General features: G+C 36.1%; 1 protein-coding gene across 1 annotated transcript in view; it reads right to left on the bottom strand.

Moving 5' to 3' along the window:
* The window catches only part of FIG4 (FIG4 phosphoinositide 5-phosphatase), an 87,391-nt gene that overhangs the window by 5,496 nt on the left and 54,755 nt on the right, over nt 1-27,140 (bottom strand). Inside the window, exons 13-22 of the mRNA XM_039351182.1 lie at nt 26,710-26,755; nt 25,883-26,031; nt 24,631-24,797; nt 23,485-23,623; nt 19,781-19,839; nt 19,228-19,375; nt 18,404-18,487; nt 12,543-12,741; nt 2,390-2,472; nt 690-776 (exon numbers count right to left, since the gene is read on the bottom strand). Of these exons, the coding sequence (XP_039207116.1) occupies nt 690-776; nt 2,390-2,472; nt 12,543-12,741; nt 18,404-18,487; nt 19,228-19,375; nt 19,781-19,839; nt 23,485-23,623; nt 24,631-24,797; nt 25,883-26,031; nt 26,710-26,755 (1,161 nt within the window). The remainder of the gene's footprint in view (nt 1-689; nt 777-2,389; nt 2,473-12,542; nt 12,742-18,403; nt 18,488-19,227; nt 19,376-19,780; nt 19,840-23,484; nt 23,624-24,630; nt 24,798-25,882; nt 26,032-26,709; nt 26,756-27,140) is intronic.

Raw genomic sequence — 27,140 nt, 5'->3', positions numbered from 1 at the left:
TCTTATATTTAAGTGCACTTCATTTTATTAATTTTGCTCTTCCCATCCCACCATTCAAAAGTCTTCAAAAAATTCTGCTTTTTGTCTTTGTCATTCTGTATATTAGGAACTGCCTAATGACACCACCTATTACTTTACTATTCCATAAGTCAACTTCATGAAAACACTACGAACCCTTAATATTGAAAATAGACTAGAAGATAATAACTTAAGTTTGTGTAGAGTCTCTATATATTGTCTTACTAAAGTAAAAGCGTAAATTATCATTCTGTTCCTCCAAGAAATACATGTTACTTTTCTAAAAGTATCATTTTAATGTTTACTAGTTATTTGGTTAAATACAAAAAAGACAAGGATCCAATCTGGGTTGGTTACCAGGACCAGAGGTTTTGTCTTCTGAACTTTTGGACTCATGATGGAGCCTATCTTCAGGGAAAATGGAGAAAGAAGTTCCCTGAAGATGGGCTCCAGTACAAATCCAAAAGCTCAGAAGACAAAACCTCTTTAGATCCTGCAACATTATCCCAGAACACGTTTATTCATCTTCCTTCGTGACAAAAAAGAGCACAATAATTGAAATAATAATAATTAAAATCTGCAAAACTCATCCTTAATTATTAATCAGAAAAAAGATTGGAAAAGAACTTTTGAAGCAATTTAAGTAGACAGACTGAGCACCTCATACTTACAAATGTATAACTCCATCTAGGTTTTTAGGGCAGAAAGTTTGGGAACTTTTTTCTTGCTTCTGTTGACTCTGTCCCAACTGAACAAACCTATGAACAGAGACAGAACAAGCACACTGGGGAAAGTACTGTCTGAAATAATGAAAATAACATGTTTCTTGCAGACTTTGTAAGAGTCATACATCAGTAAGAGACATCAAGTTCCATTAAAGGCAGCTTGAAAATACAATATCCTTTCCTTGAAGTTAATTTGTGAGTGAGTAATACAAGTGTTGAAATAGTTTTAGGCCAGTGTAAGTTACATTTGAGGTTCTTCATAGCTTCCCTTTCACTAAAAGCCAAATACACTGTATTCAAAGGATCACAGAGTAAATAAAGACAACCTTTTACTAGTAACATCTTAATGTACAAAGGTAAGACTTTATTTATTAATGTATAACCCATACATGTAGTATCTTACATGTAGAAATATATATGTGTTCTTTCCCTAGATTTCATCTAGTGAGAACGAGAGAGTTGAAGGAGTCTTCGTGTGAACACCAGCTAGTCAATTCACTTGTTGAACTAGACTTAATACCCAAAAGCTTAGATATTGCTCAGTAATTGGCTCTAATGAGGCCTATTACCCAGCAGGCTAAATACCATACTCTAGTTCAGGGGTGTCAAACTCAATTTCACTGAGGGCCGCATCAGTATTGCGGATGCCCTTGGGGGGCCGAGTGGGTGTGGCCAGAGTGGGTGCAGCCTATTGGGTGGGCGTGGATGGAGTGGGTGTGACCTAGTGGGTGGGCGTGGCCAGTTCTACATCATTCGCGTCAAGGGGGCCTAAGGGGGCCTGGGCAGGAGTGGGACAGATCTGAGGGTCTCTGGCAGAAGGGGGTGGGACTGGGGCAAGTGCCAAGGCATGGTCCACTGGGGCAAGTGCCAAGATGGCCACCACAAAATTGGCTGGCCTGGGCCAGGGCCAAGGCAGTTGGGGCCGTTCCCTCACTGTTTCCAGGATGGCTTCGCAGGCCACATGAAACCACTTTGCAGGCAGCATCCGGCCCCCGGGCCTTGTGTTTGACATGTCTGCTCTAATTCCATGCTATTACAGCACCAGGCTTAAAAATACCAGCATTAGCAGAAAGGTGCAATATCTATTGGAGTCTTCCTTACTCTTTTCCATACATTGTGAAATCCATAGACAATAGAGATTTGCTCTTAATAACAAGAAATTGTGGACAAGGTGAGTGATTTGCCATGCAATAGATAGCGAGCTTAGTATCACTTGGCAGGCTTTTTAAGTCAAAGCTAGAGTGGCTAGCATCTTGGATTTAAGACTGTGGAAATCTAGATTTAAAATTATATTTAGCAATGCAGCCAATGTGTGGTCTATTTTTTATACCGCTGTTTTGAATTAAAAAAATGGTTAAGCATGATGATGATAATAATCCATACTTTTTACTTCCAGATTTTCTTGGAGATAAAGACATTTTAAAAAAAAGATATAGGTGTTTATTTTAGATACAATTAAGATTAAACAATCTTTAATGATCTATACCCACTAACCTAAGCAAAATAAGCAATCTGTGGATTCTCTCACTGAGGTGAATAGAATGTAAGTGTGCATACTTCTGGTTGAAATATGTCCATTTTCTTTTCATTTTCAAATATTTAGGTTTGTTTTCTATCAGGATTAGCAAGATAATAGGAAAGCCCACCTTGTATATATGCTGAGATCATCTTCTGAAGGAGATTCTGAAAGATTAATCCAATAGACATCTTTGGCAGGTTGCACTACATTCTGAAACAAAGCAAGGTAAGAATCTTAGGGGCAACATGCCTTATACGTTTATTCAAACATTTAAAGAAATACAATTTAAAAAGCAGCAATAGCAATAGCAGAAATAATCTTTAAACACAGAAAATTTGAAAGGATAGGTTTTGTATTGTGTTCAAATTAGCCAACTATTATTGTATAATACAGGGCTTTTCAACCAGTGGTACGGGTACCACCTGTGGTACATTGGCACCTGGCAGGTGGTACGCGACCATCTTAGAAAAGTGGTAGCAGGGGAGGGGAATGAGCTGAACCGGTGGCAGCACCGCACAAGCCTGAGCGAGAGATGGCTGGAGCTGCAGGGCTGTCAGGGCTCAGTGGAAGCACCAGGATCAGCGTTTCTTCGGGGCTGTCAGGGCTCAATGGAAGCGCCAGGATCAGTGCCAGGCTCCAGATGGACCCAGAAGAAGCACTGATCAGCTAGAATGTTGCAGCATCTCCAGGGTCTTGTGATTTACATTCAGATGCTTGGCAATTGATTCATATTTATGATGGTCACAGTGTCTCAGGGTCATGTGAAGTGACCAAAACCTGCTGCAACCACCCAGCAGACGGGGGGAATAAAAACCAAACACCCCCCCACCGCTTCCAATCCTCAACAGAAATGCTCACAACAATGAAAACCTCGGACAGGAGGAAGAACGCTACCAGGTGGGCAGGCAGGTGTCTTGCTCGGCTGTGGCTTGGGGGGAACTTTTTTCAGTGCCATTGTAACTGTTGTAAGTTGAGGACTACCTGTACTTTATCACTTTTTTCCTTTTTTGGGGGGGGGGTCATCAAGTTTTTGACACCTTGCTAAGCAACTGGTAGTACTCAGATATTGCCATATCCTAAAAGTGGTACAATAGGTGAAAAGGTTGAAAAGCCCTGGTATAATACACCTGAGAACCAAACATAAATATAAAATTCAATAATTATTAAACATAATGCATATCATAAAAGGATTGGGTATAAAACTACCAATACAATAATTCCCTAATATAACTTTTGGGTGTAACTCTATTGATTACAGCATATAATTGGGTCTCAACAATGATACCATGGAGCTAGGAGATGTGCCAAAAACGACCATGTTATTATGGAAATAATTTTAGAAGCCTAGAACATATCCCCTAAGAAAAAATATGACAACTTAAACCATTTTTAACTTTTAAAAAAGGGGCATCTGGTTATACATTGACATGTGTGTTTATGTATATATATGTGTGAGTCTGTGAGCATATATGTACACAGTATGTTATTCGTATTCGTACATGATATAATACAATATTCTTAACCACAATATCAGCAGTATCAGAATTCACTGAAGCTACATGCAAAGAAAACCAAGGCCAATAAAATAAGTTTTTATGACAAACCTGCGTACAGTATATGTGGTTCAATATATGTGTCTTGTAAATGATACTACAATACTTTTCCTCCTAATACTATAGATCCAGCACAAGGTATATCCAGCACAATCACTTTTTACGCAGTACAGTACATTAAGCTGTTATCATTAGTTATCAACTTTATCATTCAATTCTGGAGTTATTGGGTTCAGATGCTAGTACTTTCCTGATTTTGTTATCCAGGCATCTGAACGGAATATCTTACTTGACCAGGCAAAAGAAGAATACATCTAGCCTAATTATCAGCTTTCATTTATCTCTGCAAAATTTGTCAGAACGTTGCTACAAAATATATCCTGTTTAATCCTTTGCTCTTCATATTTATCCCTTGTAGCAACATGGTTGAAAGGATAAAAGGGAGACTCAACCTTCTTCTCCCAGAAGGACTCTGGGTTTACACGTTCTGGCTACCTTCTTGCTGTAGTATAACTGAAGATAGTTATTACTAACATCACCTATCTTCCACAGAGGAAGACTGCCTTTACTTAGAATTCCTCTCACTTAACCTTCCTCACAGCCAGGATGCTTTATTGACAAATAATAAAAACAATGAGCTGATAAAAAAAGAAATGCAATTTCTACTTTCGTATCAAGAGGGGTGTGACTAGGGATAATCAGTCCCCCACCTTCTTTGGAGACAGAGCAATCTCACAAACAATACATTACTTTATTTCTTTAACTTTTTTAAAAAAAGGAGTGGGGGAAGTAAATACAAACATTTAAGGCATAGGTACAACATTCAATAGCCAATATGGAACCATTCAGAACAGACACAACATCAGAAAAGGATTTCTCACAACCCCGTAAAAGTCTATTAAGGTTCTGGGTAATCACAAGATATTGTTAGTCTGAACTCTGATGTATAAAGGTTCCACATTGCATAAAAGCACACAATCTACTGACCATGAATCCAGAGCTTAATTTCTTCAGATACTAAATTAAGCTTAGACACCATACAGAAAAAGAAATTCTTAGCTAATCTTTTCCTACATTAACCTTAGAGCATATGTTACCACAGTGTCAATTATGCTGTGCAGAAATCCTGTTTCCTGCCAATTTTCATTTCAAGCTGAGGCTGAATGGAAATAATAAATCTTACTGGTTCCCAGCCTCTTGTCTAGCCATTTCTACTCTATAGTCAAAAACACCAACCACTTTTCTCTCCAGAGAAAGGAAGGGAGATCTCCCTGCATACATGCTCCCAACCACCCTTGAGGGAAAGTATCTTTCATCAGGAGTATTCCTTTTGAGACAAAGTTATATACTGGGTATATTTGGGTTTGCAGTTAACAGCGCAGAGTCCTGGTAAAAATTTGGCTTCATTTATAAAGCAAGTTCCTCATTAGAACTTTCTTCACAGTCAGGGTAGCAATTACATAGCTATTTCATGTGTAAGAAGAATCTTGACATGTTTGATATTTTTGCGTTTTGGTCAGATTGGCCTCACAGAGCAGGCTCTTTTTATATTCTTATGCTGTTTTTCTGTTTCATTCACTCTTCAAATGCTTTTTTCCCCTTGTAAAGAGCCTCCATCCCAAAAGCCCATCCATTTGGCTCCCGATCTCAAGACCTCTCAACTCTCCATCCCCACTTCATTTATTATATTCAACAACAGATATATTTGCTCCAACTAAAGAACTTACAAGCATGGCTGCCTTGGCTATCCTATGTTTCTCCAAAAGTAGTCGTAGTGTGACTCAAACTGTAGACCCGCTCTCACCAACTACCACAAGCTGGAATGCTTGATGCACAGCTATAGTATCTGTATCTCCAGCTTCCTCACAAAAGAAAGAAAGGTTCAATGAAGACTGAGAAAAGCTGTGAACATGGCTGTGATAATTTATAGGCATTTCTGTCCTTTTAAAGTGATTTCAGAGCTAGGCAATGTCATCAGGGCAAAAGCATAAATCTGATTCTCACATACTAGTGATATTTATTACCCTGTATAAGGGGAGTGAAAAAGAATTAGGCTATTGGGTTTGATTTACAGAATGCAGAATAACAGTTGGAAAAGACTTTGGAGGTGTTCTAATCCAATCTCCTGCTCAAGCAGGAAACCCTATACCATTTCAGACAAATGGCTTCCAATCTCTTCTTTAAAATCTCCAGTGATGGAGCACCCAAAACTTATGAAGGAAAGCTGTTCCATTGATTAATTGTTCTTATTGTCAAGAAATCTTTTTGTATGAATAAATGGAAAATAAAAAATTTTTAATAAAAAAAAAAGAAATCTCTCATTAGCTAGGTTGGATCTCTCTCTGATAAGTTTCCATCCATTACTTTTTATCTTGCCCTCAAGGTGCTTTGGTGAACAGGTTGTCCCCCTCTTCTCTGTGACAATCCCTCAAATATTGGAAGACTGCTATCATGTCACCCCAGTCCTTCTCTTCATAAGACTAGACATACCAAATTCCTGCAACCGTTCTTCATGTTTTAGCCTCTAACCCTCTAATCATCTTTGTTGCTCTTCTCTACACTCTTTCTAGAGCAGTGGTTCTCAACCTGTGGGTCGGGACCCCATTTGGGGTCAAACGACCATTTCATGGGGGTCGCCAAACCATGCTGTCCGCCATTTTTTCCCTTTTCCCTAGCTGTCCTACTCCTTCTTATTGGTGGCCACACCCATTTGGGGGTCACCACAACATGGGGAACTGTATTATGGGGTCACGGCATTAGAAAGATTGAGAACCACTGTTCTAGAGACTCAATATGTTTTTGTATCACAATGACCAAAATTGGATACAATATTCCAAGTGTGCTCTTACCAAAGCAATATATAGTGGTACTTCATATGATCTTCCTACTATTCCTCTGTTGATGCAGACTAGACTGCATTGGCTTTTTTGGCAGCTGTGGCACACTGTTAGCTAATACTTAAATGGTTGTCCACTAGGAGTCCTAGTTCCCTCTCACAGTTCCTGTTCTTTCTTTACCGTAAAAGAAGATACTAATTAGAATACATTGCTTGCATGAGACATGTTAGCTAGACATTAATCCTACGCGGAATCTTACAGCCTATGGAGAGACAGTATTTGAACATTTTCATGCCAGATAACAAAAACAAAAGCTTCTTTACTCCATTTCACACACAAACTCTTATTTCTATCTTTGCAACAGGGCAGCATCTTCCAACACACTTGAAAGATAACTTTTATAGGGAGAACAGGCATCAATAGAATCAAAAGAATTTCCCCAATACTTCTGAAATACTTGGCTTAATGTCATGGTTCCTACAGATGAAACTCTTCAAAGAACTTCGAGGCATTGTTTACCTTAAAGAATCTTTATGGGAGTAGCATAAAGCTTGGGCACTAACATAGTTCAAGCCAAAAACTGGATTCCCCTCCCCTGAGCACATAGTATCAAAGCACAATTCCCTCCTTCAATTAACAGTCATAAATCACATTCTCCAATTAGTTTGAAATGCAAGCTTTCCCTCCTGTTCTGCTACCAGCCAATTCTTATCATCTCTTATTTCACACACTAGTACAATATTGTTATGTCTAACTAACTGCCAGCACATTCCGCCTCCTCCCACAGCATCATCTAATTCTAAAGCATAAGAAAGAAAAAGGCTGCATCTTCATATGTTGTCAAAACAAGAACATCCAACGTTAGCAGCGTTGACACCCTAAGAAGTCTGAGACCACCACAAACAAGCAAATGAGGACAGAACATGTCCAATTAATCAGGGTAATTCTGAAATGCATTGGAAGAGAAGAAAATTAATAGAATCTCAGGTATGGGGGAAATGCAATATTGAATCTTACAAGATTAGCTATCTAAGACCTTTCACAGGGGTGCACTGCATTTCAACATTCTGATGAAGGTTCTTTTTTAAAAAGGTTTTTTTTCACATGCTAGTAGAAAAATAGGCTAGGCTATTTGGGAATTTTAGGATCTCTGAACACAGATAAATGAGCTGGGATTAAAATGTTGTAGACACCTGCTTTTATTATACCGGAATACTACATGCTACTTCTGAGATTTCAAATAATTTTATTGAATTTCTAAAGAGATAGTCATTTTTAAAAAATAAGTATAAATTGGTTGCAATGTTACAGTACAGTGCATGTATCAATGCTACAAGTGTTAACATTACCCAAATTATTTTGTGGGACTTTTTTGCATTTTTAAATTACTGGAACAATTATTTGATTTATTTTTCTTTGTCTCTTGTATGTTCCCATAAACTCCTGTGACTCACTTTTTTTCTCCAGTTACAAGTGTGAATGGCAGAGAAGATGAGCCAGCCAGGTAATGGAGCAAGGTTAATTTTGTGCCATGCTGTCAGGAACAGATGGGTGCTTAAGTGAGAAAGAAATGGCCAAAGTTCATGGCAAGCTAACAGACAAGCAGGCAGGAGAGCAATGATCTGAGTTCAGGATGTAACATTTCAGGTTACATGGGAAAAAACTGTAGTGGAATAAGAGTATCTTATGCATTTTTTAATAGTGCCTTCAGGCCATAAGACCTGTGATGTAAGGTAAAGCAGCCTTCACAAAAAGGAGAAAAGGGAACAGAAATATGAAAATAGGAAACTAAAATGAAATAAGAAATAATTAGAAGAAAAAAAAGAGTAAATATAAGAACACAAAGAACAGCAGAGAAGAGTAAGTAATATCCAAAAATGTATTTCAGAGGTATAATGTTATAGTGGATAAAAAGAAATAGGGATGGATAATCAGAAACAGAACATGTAATGTATGAATTATAAAAAACCTTTTCTCCATTTATATGTGTAAAAAATTCTTCAATCCACAAAAGACTCTAGTAATAAATAACATATTAATGCTGTTTCGTTTTTTTTCTTTTTTTGATCTAGTACTATTCATTATATATCTACAGTCAATTTTGTTCTTATTGGAAGTATCTGTAGGACATACTTAATCATAAGTGCTAGTTAGCACACATGCCTGTGGCTGCTGGTTCCTATCTGAACAATTAGCTTAATTCTTTTTTTAATGTGTTTTATTCATTTTCTATTATTATGTAGCATAACCCCCTCAGAGGCCGCCAAAGCCCAGGCCCTCATAGCCCCCCCTTCAGTTACACTCAGCAGCTGCACTCTCAAGGCGTTGATAGAATGTCCTTTTTAGCGGGAACTCACGCAGAGTAAAGAGGTGGCAGGTTCTTGTCGTCAAAGGGGTTTACAGGAACAAAGATGACCAACTCCTAGCCACGGCAGTCAGTGTATGACAGTATGTATCAACCCCCTAGCAGTCATGACAATAGTAGTCAATGGCTTGTAGCAGCCGCCTGGGAAAACAGGGGGGGAGGCCCTCCTGCTCCAGGCAGCAACAGAAAGCACGAGCGAAGATAGTCAGCGCTGCGTAGCAACAGCTCGCCCCGTGCGGGCAGCTCCCCACAATGTCTACAGCTTGCACAGGTGATAATGATCAACGTTTGGATGACCGCTGATCTCCGAAGCAGTAGTGATCAGCCTCTCCTTCTCTTCTGTCGGCACTCATAGTCCCAGGTCTCTCTATGCCAACCCCCCCTTCCTTTCTACTTAAAACCTGAATTTAAAACCCCACCAAGCTTTCCATCTTCTCACTCTCACTCTTCCCTTCGCTCGGGATATCCCCCCATGAAAGAAAGCAATAAAACTCCGCTCTCTCTCCCTCTCTCTCTCTCTCTCTCTCTCTCTCTCTCTCTCTCCTTCCCTCTATTTCAGAGGAAAAGAATCACATAAAACCCCAAACTCCTCTTCGGCTTCACCTGGTCTCTCCCCGACAACAACAACAACCACACACACACACAACTTTCTCCTTCCAGTTTTCTTTCCTTCTGCCTGATCCACACCTGTCCAAGCTTCCTACTTCCCTCTCTCCGGCCAGGCTCCCACAAAGTCCTTCGGCCAGCCCCGCTACAATTATAAATCATAAATGCTAAGTAAACAAATGTGATGTCCGGGTACATTTGTTACTCAATGTTGCATCTTAACTTCTTCAATATAAATTTGTTCAATGCTACACAATCCAGTGGTATTTCCCCCGATCCTCTCTTCTTCCCATAGAGTTTTCATTTTCTCATATTAAACAAATACAGTTCTTACTACTATTAATACATACAAATTAGATACACACATCCTCTTCATATTTTTCTAGTGTTATACAAATAACAATAGTACCAATTTATAACCTCTTTTCTGATCACTTTATATTTAAATTGCATTTGCAATTAAAATCTCCTTATTAAATCAGTGCCCTGTTTTTCGAGCTCTTATTTAAGTTTAATTTCCCATCAGTATTCAAAATATCTTTGTCAGTTATGATTTTCTCAAAATTAGTTACATTTATGTAGCCAGAGATTTTATTTATACAAGCCATCCTAGTGTCTTTATAATTCCCATATCAAAAGAAAGAGTGCTATTTTAATTATAAATCATATCTTTCTTATTATAAAATATATATTTATATCTATGTGTTATCAATTCTTTTGACCAGCTTAATTTTAATTCTTGGGGGGGGGGGGTTTCAGTAGAATGTGTAATCATAAAACTGGATGAAAGATGGATTACCAAATGACGGCTGTGTTCTCCAGAGAGCTCCAGCCAAAATCATCTTCATTTTGCTTCTTACTAACATATGCAATTTTAATCTTTAGGGAAAGAGTGGCACTAAGAGAATTAGGGCCCCTTAAGTGTAACGTGATATATTTCTATCAATGGTCAGGATTCCAGAAAAAAGAAAAAAATAAATTATCACAAAACTTGTGCTCAACACAGAGTGTTTACTATTACTCAATTTAGGGCATTTCCAGTCATTAGCAATGTATCAGACTAGTGACAGAAAAGAACCTTGCAATCTTCTATATAGTCTCAGAGAACTGGTCTCATAGTAAAAGAATAAAATCCTCCTCTAGTTTATCTAGACATCTACCTAGAAGCAGAGTAGTGATTTTGGGGCAAAGATTGGAGTAAAAGGAATTAAGAGACTCAGCTCATTGACATACATGTTTCCATCTAATTCCCCCAACTTCAGTAAGGCACAGCAGCTTGGGGGATGCTATTAGACTTCCTCTTTGAAACCACTTAGGGTAAAGAACTAAAAAATGGGCCAACATTTCAGATGATGTTTGATGTTGTGTACAAGAAGAATCCCACAAATAATCTGCAATAATGAAGATTTTTCCATTAATTCTCAACCTATGCAATCTAGCCATGCAAAATCAAAGCAGGTAAAAGATCAGCGGTGAGAAAGAGTCTATGTGTGCATGTTCAAATGCACATCTCCAAAGAGGCCATATGTTTATTCCAGATGAAGGGACTAAAAAAATGTAATATTCCATGGATTTCAGAATATTATGCTATATACCCCACCAAACCTCCTCTTTGGCATCTAAAAGGAACAATAAACTTTCAAATATGAATTATTCAAATTAATTTATAAATAAATAAAGTAAATAAAATAATAAATATAGTAAGTTTAAATCTTTAATATTTAGGTATTAGATGAGACCCATACTTGACGGCATCTGCTTAATATAAGAACATGGTTTGGCCCTCACTTGTTCTCACTAGCTACAATTAGAACATATTACAGTTCTCCAAATTTGGGAATCACAGTAAGTCCTGATTAATGTAAAACTAAAAGCAAAAATGTTTGCACTTGGAAGCAAACAAGCATCCAATGCAGCTTACGCAGCAGAAGTTACATGTACCAGCTGCAGCTTCTGGAAACTCTTTAAGAATAGTCCCATGTACAGCACATTGGAGTAGTCCATGTGGGAGATGTCCAGGGGATGAGTGATCGAGAGAAGGGCTCCTAATTAAGGAAGGGCGCAACTGTCATATAGCTCAAAATTGTGCTAAGGCCTTCCTAGCTATGACTGCCACCTGCTCAAGCAGGAATCATGAGTACAGGAGGATTCTCAGGTTACACACTAGGTCCATCTAGGGCAGAGCAACCCCATCCAAGACCAGAGATAGTAAATCCCCAGATACACAGACACTCCCACCCACCCCCCAGTCTCAACTATGGCTCATAGTCCCAATCTGGCCAGAAACATAAAATTCTTCTTGCATATCATGTTTTGAAAGACAAGGTATTTTTTGATCTTTGATTGTCCATAGGTTGTGCTCTGAACTTTTCCTTGTACAATCTTAAATGTCTGTACTGTGCTGAAACAAAATTATCAAGATGCCTCATCTTATTGTGTTTACATGTCTTCATTAACATCACCAGATATTGAAGCATTATAATGGTAGTGAATCAGTCTGCACAAGGGTATCATCTGGCTAAATTAGTATTCCTATTTGAAAATGTAGTATTAAGCTATATTTCTATATTAATCCAATATTCTATTAACCCATTTTTCACTCCTGACTAAATTACCTAGTTTAATTTAAAACACTGATACATATCAAGTACTTCACGGTATATTTTCTGCATGAAATCTAATCAGTTGCACGATCCCTTTTAAAATTGCTTTTTAAGTACTCCATCTGCTTTCCTAGGTCCCTCCTCAGTGTTTTTATTTTGGTTTTATCTTCTTGTGATTGCTTTTATATCTTAGCAAAAAAAATGTCTATAATGGAGAGAGAAAAATCAGATGTGTAAGCCTTCGGTACGTATTGAATACAAAGCAGAAGAGCGGATATAAAACCATGCCTGTTTTTGTGGCACCCCAATTTCTTACTTCTGTTATTTTGGTATTGTCTCCAGTATCTGATATTTTCACGGGTGTTGAACGCTGAGAGGTGGCACCCTCGTCTTCTTTATCAGTTCCAGAATCATCCTCAGAGCTGCTGGACACGGCCTCCTCGCTGGGGGGCGGAGGAGCACTAGCAGCCGTTTTACGTTGCAGTACGGTTTCTTCTCCTCGGTTGCTTTTGTTTCTGAGGAAAGACAGAATTGTGAATTCAAGAAACAGAATCAGAAGGAAAGAATTCTTCTTCTTTTCCTTATGCTAATTTTGCTTCTTGATATTTCATCAGAGTCAAAGCTGCACTTAACTGTTGATTAACATGCCAGAAGTCACCTACTTAAAAATAATAGATGGACAAGAACCATACCAAAATCTGACTTAATTTCATTTAAACCTCATTAAAATTCAATAGTTAATGAACTGAAATTAACAGTAGCTTGTTTCTTAGCTTGCCTTTCATTGTGATTAACAATTAACATTTAATAAACTTTGGAAACATGTTTATCAGTTCACCCACGGCTTTTTTTGGGGGGGGGGGGCTGACTGTCATCCAGATTCTGTACACATTTGAAACACTGGGGATAGGAGTAAAAATATTCAATTTCTTTTCTCTTCAGGAAGTCCTATTTCCCTAAACTAAACAACAGCAACATGAGCCTGAGGATATCCTAAGTAGGAAAGAAGTATGGTTTGTGTCAATTGTTAAACCAAATAAATATAAATGATGGTTGTGGGAAAACATTTATTTAAAACAGAGGTTCTGGTAAAGGAACATGTGAACCCCTGGGACTGCTCTCAACCTCTCACCAATACATTTTATTGAATATTGTTAATAACACTGATCCAAAGGGTAATAAAATATCCAATTTCATCTTGCAGTGTCGGCTGGTGGGGCTCAGAAGATGGGCCTTTCCTGAGAAGGCCCTGTTCTGTGGAATAGTCTCCCCTCAGAGATTAGAATGGCCCCAACCCTGCTGGCCTTTTGTAAGGCTTTATAAACTTGGCTCTGTACCCAAGCCTAGGTCTTCGAATGTGTTAACGGCTCCATTTCTTGGCTTTACTAATATTTCTACTATTCTACTGTTTACTGATTAATTATATATGCATATATTTATTTTAGATGTTTTATTGTTCTAAATATTTAATGCTTTAATCTTTTTTTTATATTTTTGGAACTGGAAGCCATTCAGAGGTATTGGTTGAGATGGGCAGCTATAAAAATGGAATGAATGAATAAATGAATGAATAAAATCCAGCTCACAGTTATGGCTACTAGGAAGAGATAATAATATATGTTGAAATAACTGTAGCTGAACACAAGAGTGGACGGTATGTTTTTTTTTCTCCCAAAATTTAAGATAGATACATTATGGATTGTTGTGTTTCCCACTATTAACTACTAGAAGCTGACTTTATTGGGAATTGTGTAGTATATAATTTTTTCAATCAAACAAAAAAAAAACACCATCCTTAATGTAGCTTTGTCACAAGCTTCTCTGTAGATGATTTGAGCTTCTTCTTTCTTTGAACAGCATTTTCTGCAGAGCTTGTGGGTGTGGAAGAATAAGATAACGAGTAAAAAGATTCAGAGGTAGAAGAGGAGAGGAAAGATCAAAACCATCCTGCTTTGACTCTGGTTTAAGAGGTGGAAAAGGGATATTCTTGCAAATAATAATAATAACAACAACAATAATAATAATAAAGTTGAAAGGGACCTTGGAGGTCATCGAGTCCCACCCCCTGCTCAGGCAAGAACCCCACACCATTTCAGACAAATGCCTGTCCAGTTTCTTCTTAAAAACTTCCAGTGTTGGAGTATTCACCGCTTCTGGACGCAGGTTGTTCCACTGATTAATTGTTCTAATTGTCAGAAAGTTTCTGCTTGGTTCTAGGTTGCTTCTCTCTTTGGTTAGTTTCCACCCGTTGCTTCTCGTCCTGCCTTCAGGCGCTTTGGAAAATAGCTTGACTCCCTCTTCTTTGTGGCAGCCCCTGAGATATTGGAACACTGCTATCATGTCCCTCCTCGTCCTTCTCTTTGTTAAACTAGACATACCCAATTCCAGCAACTGTTCCTCATATGTTTTAGCCTCCAGTCCCCTAATCATCTTTGTTGCTCTTCTTTGTACTCTTTCTAGAGTCTTAGCATCTTTTTTACATCGTGGTGACCAAAACTGGATGCAGTATTCCAAGTGTGGACTTACCAAGGCATTGTAAAGTGGTATCAATACTTCACGTGATTGTGATTCTATCCCTCTGTTAATGCAGCCCAGCACTGTGTTGGCTTTTTTGGCAGCTGCAGCACACTGCTGGCTCATATTTAAGTGATTGTCCACTAGGACTCCAAGATCCCTCTCACAGTTACTACTATTGAGCAAGGTACCCCCTATACTATACCTGTACATTTGGTTTTTCTTGCCTAAATGTAGAACCTTACTTTTTTCACCGTTGAATTTCATTCTGTTGTATCTTAAGCCTGTCTTCTGGAGTGTTGGCTATTCCTGCCAGCTTGGTGTCATCCGCAAATTTGATGAGTTCCCCATCTATCCCCTCCTCCAAATCATTGATGAAGATGTTGAAGAGCACTGGGCCTAGAACAGAGCCCTGGAGCACCCCACTACACACTTCCCTCCATGTAGATGCAGTTCCATTGAGGACCACACACTGAGTACAGCCGGTCAGCCAGCCACGAATCCATCTGGTGGTGATTATGTTAATACACTTTACAATAGTATAGTAGTTCTGTTTCCTGACCTGATCTACCTCAAAGAGCTGACATATAACATTTGTATTTGAGCTTTTTCAATGTCTTGAATTTCAATTGTTTTCTAGTAAACTACTAAAATACTGATGGTTAGTAATATTCTAGATCTAGATTAAATAAATAAACCATTCAAACTTGAACAGTAGGGGGAAAAGACACCATTATCCCTGATATGCCTCTTGATTAACAGATCTGGAACACTATAGCTGCAGTAAGACATGGCACATAATGCCTCTTTAACAGAAGCTTCATGGATTTCTCCATAAAATATCATGTTATGCTTTGATTCTTTTCACTTGCTAGAGTCCTTGATCCTCTGAGGCTAAATTCTGATAGACTTTCTGTTCCAGCTACAACTACAGTTTGTTCTGCCTCTGGACCACTTGGCCTTTAATATCATTTATAATTTTGACTACACGTTTTAATCCAAGGTGCAAAAACATTAGGAAACAAGAACCCAATTAAAATGGCTTTTAATCTTTAGATTATCAGGTAAAGCTCTACAAACAAAGGTAAGAGCAAAGGATGACTTTCAAAGGCTTTGTTAGCTGAACTGAGTCATTTGCCATCACTTAAAAAGTCCAGCCTAGAAAACAGTAAATTGCAAACTAGTGGTTAAATGGCTCCATATCAAGATCAGAACATTTTGACACTGATATTTTTGAAAGAGTAATGACTTAAAGTCTCTGACCTATTTCAAGAGAAAAAAAATGCAATTGATCTATTCTCTATTAGCATGATATATTAAGAACAAAATATGACTTTAGATTTTCAGTACAGATAATCTTATTGATCACTTGCATGCAATTATAGTAATTCCCTCCTTAAAGACCTATAAGAATGCTGCTTTCAGCAAATGGATTTTTAGAGACTGAGGAGCGAGATGAAGAAATGAAACTACCCTTATGTTCTTTTTTTTAAAGGGGGGGGGGATCATTAAAACAAAAATAAGAACAGAAAGTAAAAATTTAAGAAAAAAATCCTGGATGTACTGAAATGAAGCAGTAGTTAGTCCTGATTCAATAGTCATAATATTAAAAGTAAACTCTTTCATCAGGCACATTACAAAATATTTGAGCAAAACTAGGATAATCATCAGAGTTTGAAGATCTCTCAACACAGAAAACTCTGTAACTTCAGTTGTCACAAGACCATTAACTAAATATTATCTCTGCAATTTTTTTTAGGTAGAGTTCTAGATCTGTTATGAATTCTTAAGACTGCTTAATGCACTGTGGGAACGGGTGGACATATGTTAGTACAGTGTTGCAACAGTAAATTTTAGTAGGGAAACATATCTGTAGAAGTCATGCTTCTCAACACCACCTATTAGGTGAAGATAGCTCAAAAGATTTATTATGCAAAAGGCAAGACACTTGGAACTAGTCTTTTCTTGCAATCCAGCATAGAACCAATAAGTATGCAGACTATATAAACTTATCTCAACCTATAAACCTTCGTATGTGTTGAATTGTAAGTACCAAAAGTCCATTCCCAATTCAGATTGTGGAACAGATAAAAAATCAATCGAAATGGACACAATGTTCTTACTCACTTTTTTTCAACTGGATCTGATAGTAATAACTGAGTTACTTTTCTAAAACATAACAGAACCCATACCTCATAGCAACATTGGTAGCAAAATAAGATCTGAAATACACAGAACTAAAGAGAGACATATTGTATGCTGAACAGATCAGCGAATAGGAGTATATCATTAGAAATGCAGAAGCCTGGAAAATATTCAGAAAAATCAGGGGTACAGTAAATGTGATCAACACTGTCAATTTATAATTATCTGAATAAGATTCTGCTTTTTTATTTTTAGAAACTAAACATACCTTTATAAACATATTTTATTTATTTTGTATGTATAGAAATACATTTCTATTTTTTTTCCTGGAGAAAAAAAAGATCTATTGCTTTAAAATGAGTAGTCTGTGGATCACAAGCAACCAGAAGGCCTTCTGCAGCTTACAAGCGAGTCAGAAGGCTGAATTATACTCTGAACCCAAAGGACATTATCTATCCTATATTAAAAATTCTTGCAATGTTACATATTTCCGTATAATTCTTCCTTTACCAGCTGCTACAATGCCAAGCTCTTTAGTCAGTAACTGTCTATCTTGAAGTGTGGCAAGACTTGGAGATAAGCTTAATTGAAGAAACAAGAATGACTTTTTGCTAAGACAAGACTTGGCTGGTGAAGTACTAATGCAAAAAACGAAGAAGAAAACAGAAGAAGGATGTTTATCTCAAATTTGATTTGAATTCTGCCCCAATAACGGAAATGTTGCTAACCAAACAACTTTGTTAGGTAGAAAGGTAGACTCTAGGTAAATTAGCAAAAACACTTATCACCTTTATTATAAAGGATTTAACAGTAGAAATACTAAAATGAAATTTCATGCATCAAATGGCAATAAAACATTGGACTAGTTCTGTAATTGTCAGACTATTCTTGTTTTTTACTCCCCCATTAGAAAAGAGCATTTACAGTTGGAGAAAAAGCATTGAATGCATTGGTGTCTAGCACTCTGGCAGCTAGTTATAGTTCCACTACTTGGTATTATCTTAGTTTGGTCTTTGTAGGAGTCCAGCTTCCAGAGGAGTCCAGAGGAAAAAAAAGAACAGCATAAATCTCTCTGACAGAAGCAAAGGCAGATGCCAATCTCCTTTTGTGGGTTTTGCAGGCAGAAAGATGGTTTACTGTAAATCTATTAAACTACTATAGGTTCTCATGCTCGAACAGGGGGCTGGACTAGAAGATCTCCAAGATCCCTTCCTGATTCTATTCTATTCTATTCTATTCTATTCTATTCTATTCTATTCTATTCTATTCTATTCTATTCTATTCCATTCCATTCCATTCCATTCTATTCTATTAAGATTTAGAAGCTGAAATTCAAACTCCAGCCTTGTGCGTCCATTTCACTCCTGTGCCTAATCTGCTTATATCTTTTTAACACAAAAATAGTCATTGGTCCAATTCACACTGCATTCTATCCAACATCAGAACAATAGCAGATAATGTAAATATAGCTAAATAAATAAAGCAATATTATGCTTTTTACAGTGATTCTTTTCTTACCCCAAAACAGATTTTCCAGTTTCATCTGGTTTACGTACAGTAAATGGGCTGGGATCAATGGGAACATTCTTGGGCATAAAATCTCTGAAGAAATGTGTAGGAGAAAGGAAAATCAATGATCAAATAAAAAGCTATATTACTTTTCTGAAGTAATATTTTTCTATAGAATAATAAACTTCAGACATAATTGCCATAAAAATGTATGTTTTTTCCTGAATTATTTAGAGCTCCCCCAATATATTTGTCATAGTTAAGTCCTGTCAGTAAAATCTATAAAACAAATTCAAATGAAAACAAAGCATGTATATGTAATATATAGGGAAGTTCTTTTTTACATTCAAGTTAGGATGTGATTTATTTGTATTACTGGCTGGATTGGGCATTTCCAACAGCACTGTTTTTTGCATGTATTAAATTATATTGCTCTTGTTAAATAACCAAAATCATTTCAAATTCACTTTTTGATAACTGATTCACACAGTCAACCTATCCCACACACTTACCAGCAAAATGCAAATATTTCAGAACATCTTATGTTAGTGGATTCCTGCAAAACTAGGTTGGTTTATAAATGCACTGTGATGGAAACTGGACAGAATTAAGATTCTTTTGAAACTGGAAGCCGACAGTACAGAATTCTATGGAATTTTAGCACATTATTTATTGAATTAAAAGAGAAATAGTATGTAATTTCTAACAGTCCATTGCTGCTACTATCTTAAGGTATATTTTCTACTATATACTTTTTAAGGAAAATTGAATAAGAGTTTGGAATAAAAAAGCAAGTTCAAAATGCAACATTATTAAAAATGAAACAAACATACCGCATTGAATTTGTCATTGCCAAGCAAAAGATTTCATCAAAACTGCTGAGTTCATACGGTCGAAAAAAATCATTATGAATGTCAATCTCTTCATCAAACCTATGAAATCTCTTCACTATTAGCTTCCTCTGGTTTTCAGCACATGTCACTAAAACAAGTAAATGCATATATAGTTCATATTGGTTATTTTTGATGTTTGTTTTAAGTCTTAGTTCATTCTGACCCCTGGTTTTCCTGATTCTGTCCTGGCAGATTCAGGCTATTTGCTGGTTTCTTGTTTTAATTATCTGCCCCTTTTTGGTACTTATCCTTTTTGACAGTTATATTAATGCATGAAATTGAAAAATGGGAAAACAATATATTAAGATGGATGAGAGAGATAATCCAAGAATATGCTAAATTCAATATTTCATATATCTACATAAAGAGATGCCTCATTAACAATACTCAAGCTTAATTCACCATTATGTTAGGGAATATTTTTATTATGCCCACTTTATGTTGCATATTATACAGGTTATATAGTGTTCGTTATTATACAAATATTATTTACCTTCATCAAAAGGCAGTGGCAAATACTTTAAAACACCAGGAGTCCACCAAAAAGTGTAGCTTTAAGCAAAAAAACAAAAGCATACAATGAAAAAAAAATCCATCCATCCTTCACATATGTTATATTTGCAATTGCCTCTTGGCACATGATACTTCTCACCTTGCTGATCTTGGAGCCCTCTACCCAAACCCTCACTCTATTCCTCACGCTCTACAGCTGCTAAGCCCAAATATATATAAATGAAATTACACATGCTATATTATCCAAATTTTAGATTATAAATTCTTTATTATATTATGCAGCAAATTAATATTATTATAAAAATAAATGAGAAATTAGCTGTGAGGTTGAGGTTAAATAATTGTCTATCTTAATACCCATCTTCTACATATAATACATTCTTTACTTCAGTCAACAATGTATATCCTTCTTAATAGAACAGCCTACTAAAGTAGAACAATGTAACATCTTTAGGAAACCATCTATATATAATCCAACTTTTAATTATAGGTAATTAGTCTTAAAGTAGCAGAAATATACATCTTCCCCTTCCATTATAAAATGTGACACAAAACAATTACAACATTGCTCATTTATATTAGAAACGATATATTTGCATTGATTATTAAATGATTTTCAAAGTATTTGTAAAAGTTTAAACTATTTTAATTCTGAATAACAGAATAACATACGTTTAGCTTTTGTTTGTTGCAGAGCTGTAGTGCCTGCACAGTTCCTTCCAAATGTGTTAACTTAGCATTGATGAACTTGTCCTAACCTCCATCTCTTTCAGTTTCTGCCATTTGTGAAACAGAACCAATTGTTGAAGATACTTACTATGCTAGACTAGTTTGCTATATCTGACATTCAAACCCTACTAATCATTCATAACCTCTCTGTTTAGGGCTTGAGGTTATTTCATTCTCTTTCAAATGTCTTCTTTTACATCAGTATCTTTTATCTATTAATATGTCAACAAAGTAAAACCATAGCTCTGGATGTGGTACTGTTATCCTTTCCGGCTGCCAACCTTATGCTGTTGCCATGCACATGGAATCTCATGATTTAAACATTCATTATAACTTAGCCAACTGTTACAGTGTGCTTTCTCACTCCACAAGTTTCATAATAGAAAATCTTAGCCTGAAAAGTTATAAGATAAGCTTTATTGTCATTTTTTTTTACTGTGAGCACAACGGCACACATCAAAAATGAAATGTAGTTGCCCGCTCTCAAAGTGAAACACATACATGATGCACACCTAAACATACTATGAACAACATTTGAAGAGATTATGAAAACTGAAGAAGCTTCTTGGAGGAGAAGTGAAAGAAGATCCAGTTATCATTTGAAAAAAAAAAGCACCTTTGGGATTATTTGAAGATATATTAAGATGGAAGGGTGTCTTTAATAGAGGGCCTACAAATAACTTTGCTGGGAAATATTCCAAGCCAATCAACTGTGTATTCTGAAAATCTAATAAAATTAATCAGACATTTTCTCTTGCTGTTTTAGTGTTAATTGAATTGTTTGGGTTGTTCAGACCAGTGACCTAGGATTAATTTTACTCCTCCAAATCCTGCAAATAGTTTCATTTTTCCGCTAGCAAATGGAAATAATCATATACAAGTAGTTGTAGAGTACCATATCTGGCATATATAACTATTGTGCAAAACCTTTTGAACCCTTGTAAAGCAATATATTAGAAGCAAATTAATGTATCTGCTAATTAAAAATAGTAGTATTTCCCACCAGTGCAAAAGTTTCTTTGTCTTCTACTCTTGACACATCCTTACACTGTTCAATTTCTGTATGTGTGTCATTTTGGCCATCAGCCATGTTCTTGCTTTTTGTTTTCTGAGTGGCATGATGAAATCTCTGAAGGTGACTAACATTTCTCTCCTCATACTGCTATGGATATAATCTTATCTTTAGTCATCAAAAAGCCATTCTCTACAAAGACAGTACATTTTACAAACCAATATAATCAAAGAATAAGTTCTAGTTGCTTTTTCCATCATGGTCACTCTGACTGTACAAATTGAGATCAAGTCTGTAATTCTGAATCATATCTCAAGGCAATCAATTAAACTGATACTAAAATACTAGATCTATGGTTTACAGTATAATCTATCTTCATATTGTAACTGTATCATGATAATACAGCTTATGCAACTAATATTGCTTTCGATAGTGTCCAATGGGATATTTTTGGGAACCTTACAAGCAGAACATAAATGCAATAATCCTTACTCATGTTGTTCTACAATAAGTAATATTCAAGTGCATACTGTATTTAATCCTGTAAGCAATACTGAGCATTTATGAGTGGTAGCCATTCACTGTCATATCATCTATAAATTTATCTAGTTCTTTTAAAATTATCTTTCATACTGCCTATGATGATTTTGTAATTTATCATACTTTTCTCTTCTGTATTCTGAATTTCACATCATTTTCTCTCTCTCTACAAATGTTGAAACTTTTCCTCATAGTACAGCTGCTCAATATTCCTAATAATTTTGATATACAGTAAGTATTAGCATGTTTTCCAATTCTAAACTATATTTTTGTCCCAATGTATGACAATAAATTCTACTCGAACACAGTTTTTCATTTTAATCTTTCTTTAGTTTGGAGATACAATTTTGGAAATCTTTGTTTTTAGCACCCTGAATTAACTGTCACCAGCCAATGTGCCTCCATGCCGCTAAGTCCAGTTTATTTATAAAGAAGTTGGAATACTTCAGTTCTGAAAAAGTTCTTTGAGGGATCCCTTGCCAATTCCTTTCATTGTGATATATTTAAACATTACTTATTTCAATTATATAGATAGAGCAGAAAGAGACTGCTGATAACAGTAGGGAAAATCATGCCTAATATATTTGTTTGAGATAGAACAGGGCAGAACTGCATTAATTAGATCAGTGGTTCTCAACCTTTTTAATGCCACGACCCCCAACCGGTCGTAAGTCGAGGACTACTCAACCGGTCGTACGTCGAGGACTACTCAACTGGTGCAGCACCGTTTGCAGAATGGGACTTTTGGCGGGCTCAGCAGGGCAGAGACAGCCTGGACAATTCCTATTGGCTTTGAAAGCCAATAGAATTAGACTCTATTCAAGAGAGTCTATCCTATTGGCTTTCAAAAGCCAATAGAATAAAAGGGAGTAGCACAGCTAAGGAAAAAGGGGGGGGGGGGAAATGGCGGGACTGCGTTGTTTGGCGACCCCCGTGAAATGGTCGTTCAACCCAAATGGGTCCCGACCCACAGGTTGAGAACCACTGAACTAGACTAGATAGATAGATAGATAGATAGTAGATAGGTAGGTAGGTAGGTAGGTAGGTAGGTAGGTAGTAGGTAGGTAGGTAGGTAGGTAGGTAGGTAGGTAGGTAGGTAGATAGATAGATAGATAGATAGATAGATAGATAGATAGATAGATAGATAGATAGATAGATAGATAGATAGATAGATAGATAGATATAGATAACTCTATGAATGGAAAGAGTTTCAAAAAAGTAAAATTTATTAATGGAAGTTTCTGCTTGCAATAAAAACTCTTGCACAGGTTTCTGTTAGTAAAAGTGGCATAAAAACCCTATGCTCTTTCTCTTGAAGCTCCCTATAACCCACATAGGATGGAGGCAGAAGGAAATGGAATGGAACTGATTTTCTGTTCCTAGGGAATATTGAAATGAAATACCTTCGCCTTGTCTGGAGAAGATTCATTGCATCCTTTTGATGTAAATAAAAATCAGTAGGAAGTTCCCAGAGATGAGACTTCCCTTCTTCAGGCTGAAATACTCCTAGAAACAAGTTAATAGAATCTTGCCGGTCAGCATCTAAAAGATACAAGGAAAGGGATTTAATTTTTTTTAAAAAAATACATATTCTCTCAAAATTTATTATTTAATTCTATTGCCAGAAAGCTTAAAATCGGAATGGAGAAAGATGGAAGTAGAGTTAGAATGACAGAAGATTAACATTATAGGAAACCCAGGTCTATAGCTGCAAACAGAATTTTTGTTTCAAATTATTTCTTAATGTTTTTGCAAAAGCACACTGAAAAGCCATCATTATATTTTGGGCATTTCTTCCTGCCTGCAGCAGCCAATCGCTTTGGATAAGTTCACACATAGCCCAGTATCTTCCTTACAAGAGAACACAATACAGTGGCAATTTCCACGCATATGGAATATATATCTGTTTCCTATAGCCTTTCCATATTTTTTCTAATATGCTGTTCCATGTTGCTTAACACAACAAGTTCTATTTCCTTTCCCCTTAAAATCAATTTTATTTTATTTCAGTCTCAGTTTTATTATAGATTTATCTTCTAGATAACTTATTCTCCAATGTATTTCCTTCACATTAAACTTGGAAGCTGGGTTATTCCTTCAATGCTTCCCTATTATACTTTAAAAATGATCCCTTCATTAACTAATATACTTTCCTTTAGCAAAACAGGAATCATGCAAAGAGTCTATTCAACAGCTCACAGTTTATGTGTAGCAAGAGTATTATAACCTTGGCTATTCTGTGTAAATCCATTTCCAGCACAGTAATACATGGAACATTAAATTTGGATATACCCTGAACTTATTATACAATTGTACATATGTACAATAACTTATCTCCACTTGAAAATACGTTTGTTTTCATAAAACAAAATTTATTGTGGCTACCTAGACATATCCATACTGCTTTTATTTGATAAAGCTCTTTTTAATCAAAACAATATTCTCTGTCAAACCTGACTGCTATTAATTATTATTAATTAGAAAACATACCTCTAAAGTGCCTCTTAAGTGATATGAAAAAATCTCCAAACCAGAATTCAATTCAATACCTGAAAAAGCATTGCTATAGTATCTTGAAAGAGTTTGCATAATATCTTTAGAATGCTGGGTCCAGGGTGCTATTTTTCTGTAAGTTTTTACTCTATGAACCAGTTGAGAGCCACCATACTGGAGTGACAATGTATCCCCATGATCTTCATATAATTCTTCAAATAATCTAAAGCAGGAGGAACAACATAGTTTAGAATTGCATCTAGTGGGACAGATACAAATGAGAAACCATTAGCTATTTCTTGAGCAGGCAGAAATATATTGACATGCAGTAACTTTAGGAGTTTATTACTATCTTAGATACAATGCAAGCTAAAAACTTCCATTATATCCAGACAGTACAGATTTAAAATCATGACTCAAAGCAAAGCAAGAATAATTGATATTGACCTCATATGGCCAATAGCAAAGCTCCCACACAGACATTTGTTTTGTCTGTCGTTCCTGCTCAGCAATACATTAAGATGTGTCTAGCTTAACTGAAATCCTAGCTAAAATGGACACAGAGCTCTTCATGGACATCACTATAACACAAGCTTTGTAAAAACACTCTTTACTATCTCAATTTCCCCTGATACATATAGGTAGCTGAGCTTTGAATCTGTAAGCATTTCCCAAAAACAAGCTTTGTAAAAACACACTTTATTATCTCAATTTCCCCTGATCCATATGGGCAGCTAAGCTTCGAATCTGTAAGCATTTCCCAAAAACAGAGCATAGAGGAAAGCATTAAAAGCCAAACATAAAAATATTCTTCTTAGGTATTAAATTAGGGAAGCTTGTTGCAAACATATTTTTTTTATTTTTTATTATTTTTTTCTCTACTAAAAAGAGTAATCATCAACTGGCATTTTAATCTTTCTCATAATCAATATCCATTATCATTTGTCACTCAACCTCATAGGAACTGAAGAACCTGTCCAATTTCACAAAGCTTACTTTAATTTTTACCAAAAAGATTTGAGAAAGATGAAATGCCAATTTAAAGTCAACTGGTACTGTACAAAAGCTGCTTCAATTAGATTGGAGCAGCAAAGCTGTTTCCACAATCAATAAATAAATCCATCTATCCATCCGTGCTTCAGGAACAGAAAAAGATTTTTCAGCTGTCAGATAAACGAATCTCCATTTAAATATGCTAAAATATTCAAGTTAATGTGACATGGTGTGCAGAAACAGAGGTTTAGAAAAGAATTAGTAGTGTAAAACAAATGGCTGTATTTACTAAATCTTTCAGAAGAAAAATCTTACCTAACAGCATCTGTGTCAAATAGAAGATTGGGTTTGTCAATCAATCCCAAGGAATAGAGTTGGTAGGCTAAAGCACACTTTCCAACCATAAATTGGGCTGTATTCGTGCGATCTAAGCAGTCCACACAATTGGTTCGAAGAACTCCTGTCTGAAAAATCATTTTCATAAATGCAGTGTCTGTAATTAGCTCAAAACACATCAGGAAATGCTAACATCTCCTCCAGGATAGGGTTTTTTTTTTTTCCCTCTCAATCCAGAGAACATAATCGTCAAGGCTGCACATTTGTCTATTGGTGCAGATTTTCCCAAGTGCAAAAATAATAATAAAAAATTAATAAAGGCAATCTATAAATTAAATGAATAAAATAAACAATTTGGATACATAGAAAACTTGTAGAGGTTTCATGATTTTATTTATTGAAATGTATTGCAGCCAATGCACTTCTGTATGAAAAGAACAAGCATCTATCTGTTCATGAGAGGAAAGTTGTGCGTATGGATATACTGGACTTCCTTTTTCTGATTCAAAATTAACTGTATTGGCTGTAATCAAGTAAGATTTTTCATACTTTTTTCTCAGGTTTCCAAATTCCTTAACATTGAGCAGATGATCGAATATTTATGTTATAAGATGTGCTATATTTCTACTCAGGGTGTAGCATTTTTAAAATCCTTTTATGAATATAAATTAGAAGCATCACTTTTATGTAAATTCACAATCATTCTTCAAAAGCCTGCTTTCCCTGGTGATAAATAAAGCTTACCTATTGGAGAATACTGATCTACAGTACTGTGGCAACAATTTTAAAAAGTTCGTTTCATTTACCTGTAAACGGCCATTGGAAACTACAAATCCTCCTAGTTCACTCCATCTGTAGTATAGAAATATAAGTGCTTTATAACATAGAGTTTTCTATATGTAAAAATATTTTTTTAATATTATGTATTGTTTTATCATAAAAAGTAAAATATAAATCAGAAAAACAAACAAAGAAAATGAAACAAAACAAAAGCATACCTACAGTTTTCTATATGTAAAAATCTTGTTCACACTTTAGGAAAGTAAACAAAACTCCAAGAAAAGCGATATAACGCCTATAATAAAATTACCTGAATTTTAAGAAGGCATTCTTACGAAGGAAGTATTACTCCTTGTACAGCAGAGTAACTAACGGTATTATGTCAACAGGTAGGAAGAAACAAAATTTGGGGGAATTCTTTGGGAATGGGGATATTTAAGGAGCCAAGCTATCCCTG

The sequence above is a fragment of the Crotalus tigris genome, unplaced genomic scaffold (assembly GCF_016545835.1).
Source record: "Crotalus tigris isolate CLP2741 ecotype Arizona unplaced genomic scaffold, ASM1654583v1 scf7180000018371.15429387391:27106975, whole genome shotgun sequence".
In the NCBI taxonomy this organism is placed as follows: Eukaryota; Metazoa; Chordata; class Lepidosauria; order Squamata; family Viperidae; genus Crotalus; species Crotalus tigris.
This window is presented reverse-complemented; position numbering and strand designations above follow the sequence as displayed.